General features: G+C 34.3%; 1 protein-coding gene across 1 annotated transcript in view; it reads left to right on the top strand.

Annotated features, from left to right (window-relative positions):
- The window catches only part of SNCAIP (synuclein alpha interacting protein), a 222,245-nt gene that overhangs the window by 104,381 nt on the left and 105,507 nt on the right, over positions 1–12,357 (top strand). Inside the window, 1 exon segment of the mRNA XM_078152968.1 lies at positions 1,235–1,341. Within this exon segment, the coding sequence (XP_078009094.1) occupies positions 1,281–1,341 (61 nt within the window). The 5' untranslated portion in view covers positions 1,235–1,280.

Genomic DNA, 12,357 nt, shown 5'->3' with positions numbered 1-12,357 from the left:
CCTGCTGCTACAAATATGCTTATTTTCATTTAGCCCAGGCTAGTTAAATTCTTTGTTGTCAAATAAGCCACTGACAGACATACTGTTTGCAGCAAAGACTCTTACTCAAACACAATTGACGTTATATGATATTTATCTGTGAGAGCCATAATTAAAGTGCAAACAAGTAAATTGGGCCCAGCTCTTAACACAGTGCCTGGTATGGAGTAGGTGCTTAATAAATGTTTACTGATTGAGTGAATTAAATAAATTTAAAGGGGCAGAGAAACACATAGCAATAAGTAAGTTTAGCCACTTGCATTTGGCAATAAAACAAATAGAGAGAAACAAAGAGAAGAGAAAGAAATTGACATAGTTTGTTCACTTTCTCCTGGATTTTCTTAGGTACAAGATAAGAAGATACAGGGTAAGAAAAAGTTACTGAACACTTACAAGTCATTTCTCCTACAGAGTACCCTCCTTTTGTTAATGCTGCTCATCTAAACTTTCTCCTATTCAGTCCAAAATATGTGATAAATCCCAATTCTTCTTGGGATTGAAAGGCTTCTTTTTGAGACTATAAATGACATTTCCCAGGAAGCACATGCATCCAGTTCATGGAGACTTTTTTCCTGCTTATCAATGTATGAGATTCTACAAAAGCAAGAAGGAAAGAAATAGCTCAGAAAAAGTAATGAACACATGAGCCAAGTCTGATAATATAACCACTGTTGCATATCCCTGTAAAGAATGGAAGGAAGTTTATTTTCTCAACCCTTTTCTGGGGCCATGTTGGGTCATTTGGTGTAGTTTTTGGATTATTATTATTGGATCTTCTATATACATATATGTATGTATGTATGTATACACACATATATCTATCCATATATGTATATAATATTTATGTTGCCTGGGCTCCCTATGAGTTATCACTAGATACCTGTAAGATGAACTGCTTCTCATAATTTTCACAAATTTTCTGGGGTGGATCTCTAGCCCCTAATTTCCCAATCTGCCACAAGTTGAGGAGTGAGGGGAGCCCTGGGTATGGGGGGCAAAGCTGGAGATGAAGGATGACTTCTTGCTGATTATCTTCAGAATCATAAAAATTTAACAAGCAACAAAATATGCTTTTAAGAAATCGTAATATTAAGACTCTTTGTTCTTTCATTCCTGTGAAGACTGGACTTGTTTCTTGATGTTTGGTGGCTGACTATTTTCTTTTTGCTTCTTGTCTGTTCCTCTTTTGAAACAGGAATTCCTAAGCATTCTAACTTACCCAAAATGTTCATAGTGGAATAATGGAAGCCCCTGAATACCTTGATTTGGATGAAATCGATTTTAGTGATGAGATATCTGTAAGTATAATCATTTTATCAACTATCACTTTTTTTGTAGTGTACAAATCACAAGTTCTTCAAATATAATCTTCTGGATGTTGGATAGAAATCTCTTTTAGAATCATAGAATCTTAAATTTGGAAGGGACTTTATAGTTAATCTAATTGAATCTTTCACCCACTACAAGAATTTCATCTTCACTATCCCTGAAAGAGGTCATTCTGTCCTCACATGTTAATTTTTAAATAAATTTTATTCATATCTTTTGTTTTTATACCACCTCTATTTCCCAATGTATGCTTTCCACCTCCCTTGCCCAGAGAGTCATCCTTTACAATAAAGAATAAAAAAGAAAAAAGTTCAGAAAAACTCAGGACCATGTCAAAAGACTGATATTATGTGCAGTGTTCCATATCCATACTGGATGGAATAGATGAAGGAAATAATTGGAGGAAGATACCTTTTCATATTTCTTCTTTGGAGGTCAAACAGCCATTATAATTTTACAGGCTTAAGTTCCTATTATTTTGTTGCTGCTCCTCCCATTTATATTTTGTTAATTATTGTGTATAATATTTTCCTGGCTCTGCTTACTTCACTTTAAATCAGTTTATATAAATCTTCCCATGCTTCTGTACATTCATTCTGTTTATTGTTTCATACAATACAATATATTAACGTACCACAATTGGTTAAGCCATTTTCCAATTGATGAGCATCTTTTTTTCCAGGTCTTTCCCACATAAAAAAGTGCTTCTAAAAATATTTTGTTATATATGAGGACTTTTTTTGGTCATTGACCTCTTCGGGGCATACACCTAAGAGTGGAGTTTCTAGATCACTTTAATCACTCTGCATAATTCTAGATTGCTTTCTGTAACGGTTTGATCAATTCATGAATTTACCAACGGTGAATTAGTGTGCTTTTTCCCACAGCTCCTCTCGCCAATCTGATGGATGTGAGGTAGAATCTCAGAGATGTTTTTAATTTACATTTCTCTTATTATCATTGATTCAGAACATTTTTGTATAGTTTTTGATCACTTATATTTCCTCTTCTTCATATCCTTTGACCATTCATCTATTGGGAAATTACTCTTATTTTTCTATATTTACATTAATTAGAAATCAGACCTTTGCAGAGAAATACACTGCAAAAATTTCTTTCCTAGTTAAATGTTTCACTTCTAATTTTAGCTGCATTGATTTTGTGCAAATCCTTTTCAGTTTTGTGTAGTCAAAATTGTTCATGTTATCTTTTATAATCACATCCATCCTTTGTTTGCTCAAAATTCTCCCTCTTATTGATAATTGTTAAAGGTATCTCTTTTCCTATTCCTTTCATTTGTCTGCTTCTTGGTCTTATGTGCTTAACCTGATATCTGTTATGTTTTTTTTTTTAAATAGGACAGTCTTGATGATTACTACTTTGTAGTATAGTTTGAGATATGATACAGCTAGGCCTCTTTGCTTCCCAATTATTTTAATCACTTCTTTGGAGATTCTTGACCTTTTGTTTCTCCATATTAAATTTGTTATTATATTGTCTCATTTTGTAAAGTAACCTTTTATACTTTAGTTGATGTGGCATGAAATCTCTAAATTTTTTTACATATTATGGTGCTTTCAGGGCAGCTAGGTGATGCAGTGGATAGGGCCTTAGGCCTAGAGTCAGGAAAACATGAGTTCAAATCCAGCCTTAGATACTTACTAGCTGTGTGGCCCTGGACAAGTGACTTAACCTTGTTTGCTCTAGTTTCCTCATATGTAAAATGTGCTGAAGAAGCAAATGGCAAACCACACCAGTATCTTTACCAAAAAAAAAACCCAAATGGGGTCAGGAAAATTCAGACGTGACTGAAATAACTGAACAACAACAAGAGGATGCTTTCACTATAACATGGCCCAATCATTAACAATTAATATTTCTTTAATTATTTAAATAATTCTTTTATTTCAATACTGTCTTATAGTTGCATTTATGTAATTTACGTAATTACTATGTGCATCTTGTTACTTGGACTTTCATTCCTATCATCCTATCATCATACCTATACATTCTGAAGCTATTTTGAATTTTTTTCCATCTCTTTTTGCTTTTTCGTTTTCGCTTTTGTTTTTGCTATATACAGAAAAGCTGCATGTTACAAGGTTAGTTATTATAGTACCTAATGATTGAGGCTTATAATTTATGTGGGTTTATTTTATAACCTCCTTTACTGATTATTAATTTTTCAATTGTTTCATTAAATGTTTTACTTATAACATATCATATGCAAAAATGATCTTTTTTTTCCTTTTATCTCTCAATTTCTTTTCTTTTTTTTTTCATTTTCATAGCTAGCTTTTCTAGAACTATGTCAAGCTATAGTCACTATAATGGACATCCTTGCTTGACCTCAGGTCTTATAGGAAATAAAGTGTTTATATTATAGATAATTCTAGCTCTTTGATTTACATATTCCTATGCACTTAAATATTTGGTATTTTTAAAACAAATGGATCTTATATTTTGTCAAAATATATTACTAAATGTACTAATATAGTTTTTATAATAATAATAACTATCATTTATTTAGCACTTTGAGATGTGCAAAGGACTTTATCTATGTTATCTCATTTGATCCTCTTAATCTTTTGAGCTAGCTTCTGTTAATCATCCCCATTTTGTAAATGTGAAAGGAATCAGAAGTTAAGTGAGTTTAAGTGACTTGCCTAGGGTCACATAGCTAGTATCTGAATCAGGATTTGAACTGGAATGTTCATGACTCCAAGTCTAACACTTCATATACTGCACCACTTAATTTCTTCTATGTAAAATATAGATTCTTCATATCTGGAAATTTAACAAGCTTGCCTGCTATGCCTTTATCCCAAGACATGGTTAAATGTTAGATATGATAGAAATGAGCACACATTTATTTCTAGGGTCTCTTTAAGACAATAATCAATATTCAACCAACTACTCATCCAGTTAAATGTACTAGAATGCTATAAATTTTGTCAGTAGGATATCACAAAAGACTTTTTAAAAATTCCTTGCTCAGGGGGCAGAGCCAAGATAGCAGAGAAAAAGCAGTGACTTGCTTCAGCCTTCCCCCAAACCCCTCCAAATACCTGTAAAAAAAAAAAAGCAAATTCTAGAGCAGCGGAACCCACAAAAACAGTGAAACAAATTTCCAGCCCAAGACAACCTGGATGGTTGCTTGGAAAGGTCTATTGCACTGGGCTGGGAGAGAAGCTCAGGACTTGTTAAAATTGAACTGTTTACGTTCCTACATGGAAAGATGATATTTGTAACTCATGAGACCTTTCAGTATTAGGGTAGTTGGAGGGGAAAAAAAATTATATGTATATATAGATAGATAGAGGGCACAGGGTGAGTTGAAGAATGAACGAGTGATATCTACAAAAAAAATTAAGGAGTGAGAGAGGATTATACTGGGAGAAGGAGAAAGGGAGAGATAGAAAAGGGTAAATTATCTCACAAAATGGACAAGTTTTTACAGTGGAGAGGAAGAAAGGGGAGGTGAGAGAGAATGAGTGAACTTTACTTTCATCAGATTTGGCTTAAGGAGGGAATAACAGACAGGCTTAGTTGGGTATGGAAATCTATCTTACCCTACAGGAAAATAGGGGGAAACGGGATAAGAGAGCATGTGGATGATAGAAGGAAGGGTAGATTGGGGGAAGGGGTTATCAGAAGTAAACACTTCTAGGGAGGGACAGGATTGAAAGACAGAATAGAATAAACAGGGGGAGGAATAGGATGAAGGGAAATATAGTTAGTTTTTCACAACATGACTACTATGGAAGTGCATTGCATGACTACACATGTATAACCTGTATCAAGTTGCTTGCCTTCTCAATAAAGGTGGGTGGGGAGGGAGGAAGGGAGAAAATTTGGAACCCAAAGTTTTAAAAACAAATGTTAAAAATTGTTATCACATGCAACTGGGAAATAAGATATATAGGCAATGGGGTATGGAAATCTACCCTGCCCTACCAGAAAATAGAAGGGGAAGGGGATAAAAGAAGTGAGAGTGGGGGGTGGAAATAGAAGGGAGGGCAGATTAGGGAAAGGGGTATTCAGAATGCACGCCATCTTGGGGTGGGGGGAGGGGCGAGATGGGAGAAAATTTGGAACTCAAAATCTTGTAGAAGTGAATGTTGAAAACTAAAAATAAATAAATTGATAATAATAAAGAAAAAATAGAGATATATGGTAGAAAAAATAAAATTAAAAAAATTCCTTGCTCAAATCAAGATATTTTATGTCTCAGTCATTTCCTTGATTTACCTACTGTTCTATTAACTTTATCAAAACCATAATTGATAGAAAACATTTGCAGAAGTTAAAATTAGAAAGTACATTTGTTGAGTAGGTTGGAATGCTACTACTGCCCTCTACCTTTTGGGTCGTTTTTTTTTTTATTCCTGATACTTGGAAATAAGACTCTCCTGGTAGAGATAGCAGGCCTTTGTGTCCAAAGCTCTGTAAAAAAAAAAAAACCAGACAGGTCACTCCATAATAGAAACAAAATGGAGTTATTCCCCTTCCCCCCCCTTCCCTTCAGCCCCCACCATATTTACACAGAGGTCTGCCCAAGATATATGTGGAAAGATGGACTAACTCAATATACCTACTTTACCTTTTTCTACTACAATCACATTCTTTGAAATGTCAAACATTCTTATCAGTCTGAGTTCATTATTTTTAGTCTGTCATTAAATTTCCTAATGGAATAACACAAAGCCTTAAAAATCTTTTATTTCAGACAGTAATTTCAATACCAACTGGTACCTTCATTAAATTCTCTTCAGGAAGGCTAGGTTCCAAATACATGCTACCTCCTTTTAGGAATTTAAGTCAACAAACATGCATTAATTTCAGTGACCAAAGCACTGTGCTAGGTGCTACGAATACTGAAATAAAAATGGAATAATCTGTACTCTCAAGGAGTTTACATTCCACTAGGAAGATGTAGTATGTCAATAAATAAAAATGCAGAGTATGTATAAAGTAAGAGAAGATTAATTTCAAGAGCCAATGAAAGCTCTCCTAGCTCATTTAAAAAACAACGCAGACATTTAAAGAAATTTCAAACTTTTCTGTTTAGTCTGACTTACTCTTGGCAAAAGAATGTGATGTTTGTTAACCTGTTTATCAACTCAGAATTGGTCCTTAAGGTGTGGGTTCAGTATAAAAAGTGGATGTCAAATTGACCACCATCACTCTTGATCGTGGTTAAGAATTTAATGGGAAAAGAGACTGAAGTAACTTCTAATACTTTGAAATGATCCCCTCTAAATCTGAGCTGAAGCAAATGAGTGCATCTGTTTTCCTGGTTAGGCAGGGAACAATCAGTCATTAAAATTGAAAAATGAAAAGTTTCAACTTATAGATTCTCTGCTATAGAAATAAAAGTAATTTCCCATTAGGCATGCCTTTATTTTTAGGACTCCATAATCCTCTGTCTCTGACAGGGCTTAAGCCTTTTTACTAGTTAAGTGTTGTTTTAGGGAAGGAAAATGCACATTTCATTTGAAAAATATGTTCAGGAAGGAAGACACACTAGTCTAAAGCTTGTCTCTTGCTTTCCAGTCCTAATTCTTTTTGCACATGGTCTCAGCCTAGCTTGTAATTCATATTCTTTCCTTCTGGTCATGAGTCCATTTCTTGTTTTAATTACAGTACAGGTTATGTAATAGTGTGCAACAACCATAAAATTACTGTTTTTCAACTACTGAGACAAAACACAGAAGACAGTAGAAGGGTTGACAATCCTTCAGATTCCAAAACAACACCCTTTTTTTTCTCACAATGAAGAGTTTAAAATGTATATCCTGGGCCTCTGCCAGCACACAGGGCAGAACACTGTGCAGTAACCCTGCAGATTCATTCTGGGGAGAGGAGGATTTACAGAGACATAAAGGTTCGAAATGTTAATTAATGTGGCTAAAAATAATTTTTCACATTTTAATGTATTCCCTTCAAAGCTGTATTTCAAATTAATTAAATATACATGCACACACACACACATCCCTCTCAGGAATACTGTTTACCTAGTAGTTACTAAACTTGGATTTGATGTGCGCCTTTCATATTTAAGATCAGAAAATCAACAGGCTGTTTTTATAGCATAAATAGTATTGTAAGCAAGACTAATTGTTCTGGGCAAGGTCAACCACAGCAAAAACAGGAACTGTGGATTTTTTAAGGATTATATTGACTGATTTTTAAGGTCAGTGTGTATAAAGAAAAGACCTTGAGAATAGGAGTTTCAATAGATAAAAGATAGTATGATCTTAGGAAAGTTATTTGATTTTTCTTTTCTTTAGCTGTCTCATCCCTATAATAATTCCTGCTTTACCAACGGGGTTGTCATGCAATTCAAGTGAAAGAGTGTTTCAAAAGGTCTAAAATTCAAACCATGCTAATTTTTATTTTAATGTTACTTAGTCTAACAGTTTGATGAGAATTGCCAATTTCCTCAATTTTGTGGTTGATGTTGGTGATCCAAAGAAGTGTCTGTTGACCAAGGGAACCAGGTACAAGCCATTACTCACACCAGAAATCCATGAGGAACACCAGGCGACTACAACATAGGTGGAATTCTGTGGGCCAGACCAAAATTGGGCCAAGACTTTGTCTACACATACAACCACTGCTGCAACCTAGATTGTGAGGTGGAATCCATGACCAGAAAAATTCTCTGCACCTGGCTTTTTTTCTGGAAATTTCAGTACAATTTGATACCTATGACACTAAAATAAAAAACTATTTAGCACCCACCATTTTAAGAAATTTCTCTAAGTTTAAAGTATTTAGCAAACCAGTAATGGGAACTTAAAGTAATAAATGTACAAAGTTTATCATCATAGAATCAGATACTATATGCAGTGAATACATGGAAAATAAATAATAAACAAATATGCCAATTGTTACTAATGTAAAAACAAGCTCAAAATACAATGTCAATAGATTTTTTAAGGGGAGGAATATCTTCAATTAGCAAATAACTATGCAAGAAGTATGCAGTAAATCAAAACACTTGTTCCAACTCATAACTTCATCAACATACTGTATTGTTAGCATCTAGGAAAACATTTTGCATAAGTAACATTTCCCTGATAACAGTGGATTTGTTATGGGAAAAAGAATTGTCCCTCTGCAAATAAGAACTATACCAAAACATATTAAAAATAAAATGGAAAAAGCAGGACTTTAATGTTACCAAAGCTATACATGTTATAAAGAATAACCAGAAAGTGTTTTTTTAATTATACTGAAAATGAGAATAAGATGGAAAATCCATTCGAAAAAGAGCTGGCCTACAAACCTGTTCAAAGTACAGAAAAGAAAAGAAAACTAAAATAAAATTTCCAGAGGTGGGGATGTTTGGAGAGGGGGAAATCCCATTGTAGACAAAACAAACAAACAAAAAAGACAGAAAGTTAAAACAGACTTTAAAATGTGAAAACAGTCAATAAATAATAAACACAAAGCTATTGTAAAAATGAACATCTGAAACATAAAGGTACAACAAAAGTAGAAGGGTTGACTTTTCTTCCAGCTAGAATCAATAAAACCTGGACTAGTAATGAATGAAATGAATGAAAAAGCCTTTATTAAGCATTTACTACTTATAAAATAGTATGCTAAGCCCTGGGGATAGAAATAGAAAAAATAAATTGATTTATGCTTTTAGGGAATTTACATTCTAACATAAGAAGACAATCTATATGGAAGATTTCAGCAGCAAGTCAAGTGAAGAAGCCCAATGATCCTTGGGGTTTAATGGCAAGGCAGATGTTAATGCACCTTCTTTAGTGTCATTCTCATGAATAAAACCATATCAGTTTCTGGTGTCATTCCATTTTGGCTCAAAATTCAAAACCATCACCAATAATTCCAATCAAATGAGGAAGATAAAATAATCTTTTCAAAAATACTAACCATAATCCTAATAGCAGCATAGAAAATAAGGTTTTTTTAAAGGATAAATTCTCCAAGTATAACAACATCATGACCTCACACATGTAACTATATTACAGATGATGTAGCAAGTAGCTATACATGTAGCAAGCTGGAATGAGGTTACATGGGTAAGTAAAGCCTTTGTAAACAGAGAATAGAGATGACCGATATACCTTGTATAGGGGGTGGAAGAACTCAGCTAGTGAGTGACCAGTTACAACAAATGCAATTGAATTACCTCACTACTAATACCTCAGGCTAAAATAGTAGAAGAAAGCCCCAGAAAGCAGCACTGAGCTTTAGTATCTCTGGGGTCATCATTCAGAGCCCTTATCCCGAGGTTATTCTTCCAAGAAGTTTGAATTAGTCGAGGGTTTTTACTTATTGTCTGGGTCTGTGTCTCTCTTTTTGGGGAATTCAATGACTCTCCCTTCCTCCTCCCCCATCTACTTCTACAGGGGAACCATGCCTCCACCTCATTATGGGCAAAAGGAGCTCCCTCTCTCGATCACTATGCATTCCTCTCATTAATTATATCAGGCAAGGACTGTCAACTGCCAATCTTTTGGCTACTGCCAACTTTTCCTTTTTTTATGTGTCAAACAATAGGAATGACATCAGAATTGAAAGACTTACAGTCAAGGTGACAAACATGTGGCTGCTTTTTTTGTTGGCAGCCTGAAAAGGACAGATGGCATTTCTCTTCCTGTTTCTTTCTTCCCCTGCGAGATGGTAAGAGGACCTGGAAGAGATTTTCCAACAGTCTAGAAAGGACATAGTCTTTCAGCTAAAATCTTTAGCTGGGGGCATTAGGAAAGGGACATGCCAATGCCCCATCCAGCACTCCCATCAGTTTTCAGCAGGTGGGTAGGTAGGTTGCTTCTCAATTTCAATCGCCATCACCTGGAGCACCAATCTACCAGAGTTTGGTGGGAGGGGTGATGGTGGAAAGGTGGGTAAAGGGAAAGAAGGAAGGTTATATGAAAGGAAGGTCTGTAGATAACAAGTTCTGATTTGGTCAGGTTGAGTTTAATATGCATATGAGATATTGAGTCTGAAAAGTCCAATAGACAGTTGGTGATACGGAAGTGGAACTTGAGAGAAATTAGGGTTGGACATATTGTCACCTATGATAATTAATCCATTAAGAGCTAATGAGGTCTCCGTGTGGAGGAATATCTACAGAAAAGAGAATATATCATGTTTGTGCATGGCCAATGGGTTCCTCACCCATTCATATTTAGAAATATGTAAGTTTTAAGATAAACTAAGAATTAGTCCTATAGAATAGTCAAGTATTTACTAGATATGTCTTCACTTTCTTCTATTTCATTTTCAGGTCAAGTATTTTTTTTTAATTATGAAACATACCAAAATATTATTTTGTAATTTTGTTATTCATTGCCCTATTTAATTAATTCAGTCACTTAGCTTTCTGTATCAGCAGACCTTGTACTGGTTTGTTTAGAGTACTTAGGGTTTTTATTTTTTATAAAAATATATACATCAAAGGCACAGCCTTCAGGAGGACATGTTTAATGAGATGCATCTGCATCATCTTTATTGCTATCACCAAGAAGAGTGGTATTTCTTTTTTGAATTTAAATGCCCTTTAAAGTACCTTGGCACAAGAAAGCCACCATGTCTTTTTTTAAACTTTTTTTACTTTTTTTTTACATTATATCTTTTGTATTTACATTAGCTAAATTTCTCCCATTTCCATCTCCCTGTCCATTCCCAAGAGCTGTCTCAATAACAAAAACATAATAATAATAAAAGAAGAAAAAGAGGAAGAAAAATGTAAAAATCAGCAATAATGATCAGTACATTAAAAAATCTGAAATATGTATATAGTATTTCTCACCAATGGACCTCTCATTTCTGCAAAGGAATAGGGGGAGGTGTCTTCTCAGCTCTCTTCTTTGGGGATGTTTTTTCTTTGTAATTTTTCAACATTGCCCGATTGTTTTGTCCTTGTTATTCTATCCATTTACATTGTTGAGTTGTTGTCTACCTTTTTCCCTGATGCTGCTTATTTCATTCTGCAGCAGTTATTTTTAATACCTTTTTATCTTTTTATGGTTTTCTGTCTTCAAAATATTGCTCATTTTTGTAGCAAAGGAATATTTTATGACCTTTATGTACTACAATTTGTTAGTCGTTCCCCAGTTGAAAGATGACTACTTTCTTTCCTGTTCTCTGCAAAATGTGCTGCTAAAAATACATGCGGACTTTTGTTTTGTTTTGTTTTGCTTCCTTATCATGTGTGTCTAATGATGGAGTCTCTTGGTCAAGGGGTGGGGACATTTAATCACTTTACTTAATTCTGAATTGCTTTCCAAAATTGAACTGATTCACAGCACTACTCACAATGTACCAATGTGCCTACCATCTGACAACACCTCTAAAATTTACTATTCCCCTCTTCTCCTCATCTTTACCAGTTTTCCGACCATGAGATGAAACTTTTTATTATTAGTGATTTGGAGCATTATTTCACGTGACTGTTAGTTTGTGGTGCTACTTTTGGGAACTGTTGGTTCATATCATTTGATCACTTGTCTACCAGTGAGTGACTTTTGGTCTTAGATATGTTAGATGTTTATATATTCTGGGTATCAAGCCCTTTTAAAAATATTTGATAAAAATATTTTTCCAGTCTTTTGTTTCACTTCTTATCCTAGATACGTTATTTTTGCTTGTGAGAGTGCTTTCCAATTTCATGTTATCAAAATTATTTATCTTTTGGTATTGTTTTTCTCCTTTCTTTGGTTAGGAATACATCTCACATGCATAGCTATGAAAGGTCTGCTTCTCTTCTATTTTTTAAGGTATGATTTTTAATATTCAAGTCAGGTAGAATATGGTATAAGATATTACTCAAAGTTTACTTTTTTCCAGACCGCTTTCCAGTTTTCTAAGTTCTTATCAAATAGGGAGTTATTTCCTAAGTAATTTGGGTTTGGGGGTTTATTGAACCCTGAGCTATTGAGTTCCATTATTTGTGATTTCTCCCTTTTCTAGTCTATTTCAATGATCTAATCCTCTTTTTAACCA

The sequence above is a fragment of the Phascolarctos cinereus genome, unplaced genomic scaffold (assembly GCF_003287225.1).
Source record: "Phascolarctos cinereus isolate Bilbo 61053 unplaced genomic scaffold, phaCin_HiC Scaffold_4;HRSCAF=312, whole genome shotgun sequence".
Lineage (NCBI taxonomy): Eukaryota > Metazoa > Chordata > Mammalia > Diprotodontia > Phascolarctidae > Phascolarctos > Phascolarctos cinereus.
Note: the sequence above shows the minus strand (reverse complement) of the source record. Positions and strands in the feature narration are given on the sequence as shown.